Here is a 9,781-nt window from a genome sequence, read left to right as displayed (position 1 = left end):
GGCTCCCACCAATGTTCCGTTGACAGAGCAACGCAGCCAGGTCAATCTTGTCGCTGCACTTAAGCCGATCTGAACCGCCACCCATCTCATCATTTACACCAGATCTGCATTTAGTCGCGATACTCCGGAGAGAGCGAGATAGAAGAGAGAACAGCTTATCCGATCAGATATCCGATCAGATACGTGTAGACGAGCTAAACATTTCGATTGAAACCGATATAGTGAAACTCATGCCAAAGATCTACTTACGCCAATCGATTTACACTAGGAAACTCCGATAAACTCAATCGCGCGAAGCGGTTTCATCGCGCCAAGGAGAAACAGGAGAAGAGAGATATCAGGACGTCGAGATGGCGGCGCCGGTGATCGAGAAGAAGCGTTTCTTCTGCCGAGAATGGGCCTTCACGAAGCTGTCGCACTGCCTGGAGCAGAGGCCGCAATCGAAGACGTGCGGTGCTCTGATCGTAGGCGGACCGGGAAGCGGGAAGACGGCTCTCTGCGCCGAATTGGCGTGGCCGTCAAGCGGCGCTTCCGCGAGGCATCAGCGGTCACTGAATCGTCGTCTGCTAGCCCGACACTTCTGTCAGGCTAGAAGCGAGGCCTCTCTGTCACCCGCTCAATTTGTGCGGTCTCTAGTGGCCCAATTGCTTCAGGCAAGCTCAGACGGCTCTCAACATCGAGCGTCGTCCACGCCCATCTCGCCAGCGAATGCAGCCACGACTACGGTCACTTCAACGATGCTCACAGCGACGACAACGGCGACGGCGACGACAACGACGACGACAATGGCGATGGCAATGCCTACGACGACGACACCGACTACGACGACGACGACGATCGTCGCAACTGCACCGCCTCTCACGTCCAGGGAGGCCGTCGCGGAGGCCTACGCCGAGAAGCTGCGGACCGATCCGGAGATACAGGCCGCGTTGCAACCGGACGTTCTGGACCGAGATCCGGACGACGCTCTGAAGAAGGCTTTGCTTTTCCCGCTGTTGGAAGTCGAGCCGCCAAAGAACTGTCTCTTCTTGCTAGTGGACTCTATTGACGAGGGCCAGACATTGAATCCACCGCAAACTGGCACTAGGGACTCTCGGAGAGAAAATGATAATGTCAGTCGTACAATAGCTGAATTGCTGGCTAATCATCACCATCTATTCCCACAATGGCTTTTGTTAGTTTGCACTGCTCGACGACAGAGTAAGACTATATCGCGTATGTTCACCGGCTTTCGCAAGATCTCACTGGACGACCTAAGAAAGTCCCAGGTCGTTAGGGATGTTCAGCAATATATCCTCGCGCGGCTGGATCAGGAAGACGCGCTTAGGTAACAACAGGATAATTGTTGTGCATCTAGGACATTTAATTCTCGTCAACTATTTGTATTTGTTATCTGCTTGAACGAATTTTTTTATTAATCCTTTACCGGTAACCTTTAAAAGTATCGATATTTTGATTGTGAATTTTAGTAGGTAATATTTAAATCTGTTGAAAATACATAAAATCCGACTTTTATGATGATTAAATTGATTAAAACTTTAACAAGTGTATACTAGAATTTTTTCAATATAATTTTCAATATAATTTTATTGTATAGGAACAATAAGACATTTCTGTTTTTGAAGATCTCTATTGCTGATGGTAGAAGTATTAAACTTCATATCATCAAATAGTTAAAACAAATCAATTAATACATTTGCATTAATTTTATTGATAGTCATTTTTGAGAAAATTGAGAAAAGATAAAAAAATTCTCTTTTTAATTCTTTTTAATTCTGTGAGAGAAAATTATATTCTAATAAATGAATATGTTAAACACATTTAAATGGCACACAGTTTATGTTTATTAACAACAACAATGATATTTAAACTTACATTTTACTTGTCACTCGTGAATAATCGTTTCGCTAATATTTCCATAAACTACTTTCACAGGCAGCACATCTCGCGTGACACCGCCGAGATGCTGAACCAGCTGCACATAAAGAGCAACGGTTGCTTTCTGTATCTGGAGAAAGTTCTCGATGGCGTGGCGGAGAATTTTATTGTTTTGCGCGAAGTGCGAGAGATACCGGGAACGCTGAACGGCCTATATCTCTGGCTCTGCCAGCGACTCTTCAGCAGGAAGCAATTCAGCAAGGTGCAGCCTCTACTCAATGTTATACTCGCCGCCAAATTGCCCATCACTCAAGAGATTCTGTACGAGAGTGTGAAGACGGCTTGCGTCGGCATCACCGTGGAGGACTTCAATCGCCGGCTTCATTTGCTGCGACGGGTGATATCGGTCTCGCGTGCCGGTGCATTGATGCTTTTTCATCACAGCTTCGCCGAATGGCTATTGGACGTGAAGCACTGCACCCAGAAGTATCTTTGTTCGGCCACTGAGGGTCATGCCATGCTGGCGGCCTACTACACTCTACGCGGCCCCGAGCTCAATCCCGACGAGATCTGCGTACTGGCACAACATCTGCAACGTGTTATAACGAGCATTCCGGTTAACACCACGTTAGATGTCTACACTCTTCAAGTACTCTGGATGATTGGTAGTAACGCGCCCATCGAAGGCTGTTATCTGGATAGCTCCGAATGCATTCTTTGGCCCAGGCAGGATGTTAAACTTCTGAAATTGCTAATTGATACTGGCGCTAAACCTTCTGAGAAAACGATTGATGATGATGTTAGCAAAGATGCTATTTCTTCTAGTCAGGTAGTGTTCTTTTTATTAAAATAAAAATCTAATTCATTTAAGATAGTTAAAGTTCATTTTGAATACGAATACTATTTTTAAAACCTTTCGGGATGCTGTGTTGAATATAATAGTAATAGATATCTAATCTCTAATTATGTTGGAAACATGAAAACAGGAAATTATGATAAAACAATATCTAATCTAGTTTTTTGAGGTCAGTATACTATATTTATGATAAGAGAGAACAATGCGACTTATAGAAAATTTCAAGCATTATTAAGTTCCATATGTCGTCAATGTGGTATGACTCATAATACATAATTCGATAACGCTACACCATAGTTTATTAATTATGGAAAATATTTGTAATAAAAATTTTGTAATTAAAAATTGTAGCGACGGAAAATTTAATCTCGCGTTTCCTACACAAAGGTTTCGCAAGATGTGAGTCCCATTGATGAATCTCCAAGTGAACCGCTAACTGAGCTTCTCGGTGAAAGCGGAGATATCAATCAAACAGACTCTTACGGACGAACGGTGTTACACACTTTAGCCGCCGACGGCAATGCATCTCTTCTGGAATTGGCGCTTGCAGCCTGTCCTCAGGTATGCAAACTATAATTTCAAATTAAAAATTTTAACTAATTAAGAGAGTTATTACCTTAACCATATTACAAACTAAATAATCAAGCATATCAAAATTATTAATTATAAATTTAATTTCCAATTTTGTGCATTTTTCTAAAATCTTGTTTCCAAGTTTTATGCATTTTTTTGCAAAGAATAATTTTTTAAATTAAATGTCATCCATTTTTAAAAGTAAAACATCTATTTTCATTTTTTTTCCATATAATATTATAGAAATATAATATTATAATATTATAATATTATAGAAATAATTTGATGGATTTCAGGCAAAATTGGAAGCGGTCGACCGTAATGGACAAACGCCACTGAACTTGGCCGCCAGACATGGTTACTCGGATGTGGTGCGTGTTCTTTTAGCTGCCGGTGCGAGGGCGGATCATGCAGACTGTGACGGCTGGACCGCCCTCAGGGCCGCTGCCTGGGGAGGGCATACTCAGGTATAATTAGATTAAGTGGCGAATTTCTAAGAACATATGCAAGTCTCATTAACTCCGCATTATATACATGTAAGAGATAGTAAGACCATTAAATTACAGATCTCGCGAATCATAAATGAAACAGGTGTTTCTCACGAGTTCTGTTTCAGGTGGTCGAACAACTTCTGAAACACGGGGCTATGGTAGATTGCGCGGATTGGGATCAACGAACTGCATTAAGAGCCGCCGCATGGGGCGGTCATGAGGATATCGTTAAGGCTCTCTTAAAACACGGCGCGGACGTTAACAGAACAGACGATGAAGGTAGAACTGCTTTAATCGCCGCAGCATATATGGGTCATAATGAGATCGTGGAACATCTTTTGGATTTCGGTGCTGAAATCGATCACGCGGACAGCGACGGCAGAACTGCACTCAGCGTTGCCGCGCTATGTGTTCCTGCCAATCACGGATATGTAAAGGTTCGACCGGACACACATGAATAACACACATACACATAACTATATATAAAGTTTACATTAAACTATAATATAGTTCGGTGTACTCTTCATCATCAGAGAATCTTTAGTATACGAGAATTTTTGAATTCATTGATAACTTAATATAATTCTGTTCTATAAATGTGATGAAAATGGTTTTGATTAAAATAATTCATATGCAATATAAGTAAAATTTAATATATTAGATATATTATATTATATATTAAACAGATTATATTAAATAGTAATATATATTGTGTGTTAATGTATATTGTATGTTAATTTTGTCTGTCGCAGGTAGTTACGATACTTTTAGAGCGAGGTGCCACCGTGGATCACGAAGACAAAGACGGCATGACTCCGCTGCTAGTCGCCGCGTTCGAGGGTCATCGCGACGTTTGCGATTTGCTTTTGGAATTCGACGCGGATATGGATCATTGCGACGTCACTGGGAGGACGCCTTTGTGGGCGGCCGCGAGTATGGGACACGGCTCGGTCGTCAAGCTCTTACTGTACTGGGGCTGCTGCGTCGACACTATAGACAACGAAGGCAGAATCGTTCTCAGCGTAGCTGCTGCCCAGGGCGGCACGGACGTCGTGAAGCAATTGCTCGCCAGAGGTACATTGTAGAATTAGTTTAACTGGCGCAAGCATATTGTGCTTGATCTCTGTCTCTCCATCATAAGTGTATAAAGAGATGTAATTTCTACATAAGGCCTAGATGAGCAACATAGAGACAATTCTGGCTGGACCCCACTACACTATGCGGCATTCGAGGGTCACATCGATGTTTGTGAAGCGTTACTGGAGGCTGGCGCGAAGATTGACGAGACGGACAATGATGGAAAGAGCGCTATTATGCTCGCAGCACAGGAAGGGCACACGTCATTGGTAGAGAGATTGCTGAAACAACACAACGCGCCTATAGATCAGCATGCCCATGATGGTAAAACCGCTTTAAGGTACTGTGCTGATATAATAATTTATGATGTTATATACTGTTATACAATTTATTATTTTAAAACTTAATTTTTAATTAATCGAGAAAAAGCTACGATCGCATCTTACAGACTATAATCCAATTAGTTTGTAAAAGACAAGTAATTTATGCATTTGGGAAAGATTGGCTTTTTCTTTTAAGATAGATTTAGATGTTTCTCTCTAATAATTTATGAATTAAATCTCCTTAATCTACACAAATAAGATTATAAATAAAATTGTAGATATTTTTTATGAATTTTCTCTTACATATTTATAGACTCGCGGCTCTGGAAGGACATTATGATACAGTGAAGATATTGTTATCTCATAATGCTGATGTTAACGCGAAAGATGCCGATGGAAGAAGCACTCTTTATATACTCGCATTAGAAAACAGATTAGCTATGGCGAGGTTTTTACTCGAACATGCGAACGCGGATGTAGAAGGTAGAGATTCAGAAGTAAGTAATCATTAGTCGCGTTGAAAGAAGTTACTCAATTTTTATTTTAATATCTGAAATGATTCGCGTTTTACATGTATACTCCTGGAATTGATAGTTATTATATTTGTGTTCTACAGGGTAGAACGTCATTACATGTAAGCGCCTGGCAAGGACACGTGGAAATGGTAGCATTGTTGCTAACCGAGGGAGCAGCTAGCGTGAACGCTTGTGACAATGAAAATAGAACACCGCTTCATTCGGCTGCTTGGCAAGGTCATGCAGCGATTGTTAGATTGCTCTTGGAACATGGTGCCACTCCTGATCACACTTGTAATCAAGGTGCAACGGCTCTAGGTACATTAATCATGAACAATATCTACAATCATATGAATAAACTATACATCGACTATATAAAATTATTTTTTTATAACTTTTTTATATATAACTAGTTGTAGCTCTCTTATAAAACTAGGGTATGTTAGATGATAGGAGAATGCAATTTTTAGGTATAGCTGCTCAGGAAGGACACGAACACTGTGTTCGGGCGCTTTTGAACCATGGAGCTGACCCTAATCACTCCGATCACTGTGGACGTAACGCTATTAAAGTAGCAGCTAAAAGCGGTCACGATACAGTTGTCAGGCTGTTGGAAGAGCATTCTGCGAATCAACGCAGTTTGAGGCCTGGTATCAATGGAGGTTAATTGATAGTCTCGTTTTCTATTAATTCATTGTCTTGTACACATTTATAGCATTTTCAACTGCAGTGAGTTTGAATCAATCTGACGTCGATTAATGACATCACATGCTCTACTTTGGTTTCTGATTGAACGAATTTATGACACTTTCGGGTTAACTAATTTCGATTCGATTCAAATCCATTGAAAACACTATTCGAAACAAAACATATGCTAAATCACTATCCTCCTATCTTTTCTTTTCTGCAAGAGATAAAAAATTGTTGAATCTGAAATTTATTATTTCAATAGAATTTTGTTTCTTTTTTATTTATGATAATAAATTTTTTACCGAAATCTCTTTTGATATGTTAATCGAAAATTGAAACAGTAATATAACGCTGCATAATTTTTAGGTGGTAGTAGTAGTGCTACTTCTGTCACATCTAATTCAACGGCTGAAACTAAACCTTCATCGGCAATTCTAAATCCTCTATCGACGCAATACAGTCCAGCGGAATCGCCAGACTCAACGAAACGACGCAGTTGTGTTTCTTTAGGCAACAATTCTAGCAATAGCAAATCGAGCAGTAATTTAACTGGCAGCACTAAGAGCGATCAAGGAAAATTCAATCAGAACTCGATGGTTAATTGTCAGGTAATTAAAGTACGTGACAACATTTATCGCTTATTGAATGATGAAATTAAAGCAATTTATTTTATCATTATGTTATGATTAATATTATGTAATTCTTATAAAACATAAATTATTTAGCTTTTTTAAAAAAATAATGTCTTATAAATTATTTAGCTTTTTTAAAAAAATAATGTCTTGTAAATTATTTAATTCTTCTCTATAAAACAAAATCTAAACTACTTAATTTTCATAATTTTAGACACCGTTATCTTTCACTCAACAACTACAGCAGTGCTCAAGGGGAGCAAAGAGTCGACCACTCAGCAAATTATTGTCACCTTTGAAAAGCGAGCCGCAGAGTCCAATATACGCCTCACCTCCACACTCTCCGTTAAGCGACAGTCTTATTCCTTACTCACCTACAAACACGAGTCCACCTAGTGCTCAAACAGCAGTTAACGTGATACAGAGTCAGCTGGGCGTATCGTTGCTGGCAGCAAATCCAAATATGTCGTATAAAACGCAGATGGGATACAATCATACGCCCGTCATCTACGAGCCTATCAACATCAAAACTGAGATTATTGATAGGAATAATATTAGTAAGCCATTTGAATTAACGAATGAAATGTTAGGCTTGAATATTGGGAAAGATAAGGAGAACGGGCATGATGAGAAACGAAATTCGGCTGACACGCATTTTACACGAGACACTCATATGAGAATAATTTTGGGAAACAGCGGCGCTGGTGTTGGTAGAAATGTCAAGCACGTTTCGGATCATACACCTGGAAGGTAAGCACAGTTAATAAGAAATAAATTATATACACAAGTAAGCACTATACTAACACTCTAATTATGTTTACCACAGCATATACAACTAACGTTTTTTCATCGTGCAATGTTTTTGTTCACCTACAAGACACGACATCAGACTACATTTTAGAAATTGTAAATTATTTATAGGCATACGTTCACAAGACTCAGCGAGTGTCAATCAAACGTCATGTATATTTGTCTTATGTTTCACACGTGCACATCATCCACAAAAATCATATGTACATAATTCCATCTTTCTCAATCAAAATTTTATTAAAAAATATACTTATTATCTTAATTTTTTTCAATGCGATTCTTTAGACTTTGCAGAAATCACAATGGTCGTATAAGGAAGACACACCGCTTCATGAGCGATAGGCTTTCCTTCCTTTTTCAACCCTCCCGAGCGAAAAAAGATAGAATATGTAGTCAAGGAGGACATACGACAATGTTAGACATATTTATCATGCTATGTATCAATTGGTTTTAACATTGTTTATTTAAAAATGTATTGCTTGATCAAAAGCAAATACATGTCACTATAAAGTTATTCTTTTTTTTCTAAAATTTTGATACATTATTACTTTTCTTTTTAACTTACATTTAACTTGTCATGTCAACTCTTCGATGGAACAAAATAATATACATATATGTTATTCGTAAGCACATTTCGTATAAAGTATCACTATATTTCATTTCAGTGCAAGCAATGTAAAACCAAAGCGTAATGGTTTGGTATCCAACCCAGCCATGAGATTAGTAGCAGGTGTTAGAAATGGAATTGAGAATGCTACAAATAGAAATAAACCTATTACAACACGTGTAAATGGATTCCAATGGAAGGCGGAAGCACGTAAGGAAACTCCCTTGTAGGGACAGGTACATATTTGTATATATAATAATTTCAATAAATTTACAAGCAACAGCAAATAACTTAGTATTTAAAATCATTTAAATAATATTTCACGAAATATAGTTTGGTTGAATTTAGCGTGCCGATTTATTAGCGTAATTATAAAATAATTTTAAAAATACTTTATTTTTTTTTTAATTGAACGAAACATTTTTTAATTAAATTATCTGTTATCAATAGACTGCGAATATTTATAAAAAAAAAACTGAATATTTTGCATAAAATGCATTTTGTATAAATTGCATATTTACAGATGGCAAGTTCAATCTTTTTATTTTATTTTTTAACTCTAAACTACGATCGACTGCTAAAACTGTTTAATGGTTAATATTCAGTTAAGTATTTTGCATATTTCGCAGTCTAATTATCTAATTTCATACAATGGCGTAATAATAATTAGTCTGTATTAGTGGATATACGATCTGTCTTAGTGAATTTACATACTTATATAAATACCATTATATGAAATATAATTAAAAAATGTATTTATTTTCGCTGCCATAGGCTGTACCTCATGGATTGTCTCGGCGAAGAGCCACGAGCCAATATCGTAGATGGCGATCTGCCGCGAACAAAAAGCGAAAGTCAATAAACAAATTTTTCTCTGTTTATTTGAGCAAAATCAAATTACCTCAAATAAAAAGGAAGAAGAAGGAAGAGTGAATATTCTGATATAACATGAACAACGGAAATCGCGTAGCACACAAAACCAAATATTAATTTGCATAGGGAAAGTATATGTAGACATAGATATGTAAACTAAACAAAACATGACTTTGTATAAATATAACGTTAATGGAATTATTTACTGATCTCACTAATATATTACGTGCATACACATATACACGCATTTGTATTGGGCATGTGTATGTGTATGCCTGTATGTGACGCTTATACAGAATATCGCAAACACTGCCCAGTCTCCGAATCACCGATCTTAGGAAAGAAACTTCGGTTTGCAACAGTCAGGAATAAAAATAGTAAAAGTTACTAAAAATAGTAAAAAGTTACTAAAGTTACTTGTTATCGAGAGAAATTGATCAGCTTTTGAGGTATTCT

The 9,781-nt window shown here is 38.1% G+C and overlaps 2 protein-coding genes across 2 annotated transcripts in view; both read left to right on the top strand.

Annotated features, from left to right (window-relative positions):
* The first annotated feature begins 350 nt into the window (after positions 1-350).
* Positions 351-8,682, top strand: LOC105623243 (ankyrin repeat domain-containing protein 50). Its single transcript, XM_012204641.1, has 14 exons — positions 351-1,327; positions 1,936-2,707; positions 3,122-3,295; positions 3,604-3,774; positions 3,924-4,235; positions 4,551-4,872; positions 4,969-5,215; positions 5,512-5,695; positions 5,815-6,031; positions 6,184-6,375; positions 6,770-7,020; positions 7,250-7,785; positions 8,131-8,259; positions 8,511-8,682. Exons 1-14 carry the CDS (start codon positions 351-353, stop codon positions 8,680-8,682), a joined length of 4,656 nt encoding a protein of 1,551 aa, XP_012060031.1.
* A 902-nt stretch (positions 8,683-9,584) lies between these two features.
* Positions 9,585-9,781, top strand: part of LOC105623313 (excitatory amino acid transporter 3) — a 5,506-nt gene continuing 5,309 nt past the window's right edge. The window contains exon 1 of the mRNA XM_012204711.1: positions 9,585-9,676. Within this exon, the coding sequence (XP_012060101.1) occupies positions 9,585-9,676 (92 nt within the window). The remainder of the gene's footprint in view (positions 9,677-9,781) is intronic.

This window comes from Atta cephalotes (assembly GCF_000143395.1).
Source record: "Atta cephalotes unplaced genomic scaffold scaffold00055, whole genome shotgun sequence".
Classification (NCBI taxonomy): Eukaryota; Metazoa; Arthropoda; class Insecta; order Hymenoptera; family Formicidae; genus Atta; species Atta cephalotes.
This window is presented reverse-complemented; position numbering and strand designations above follow the sequence as displayed.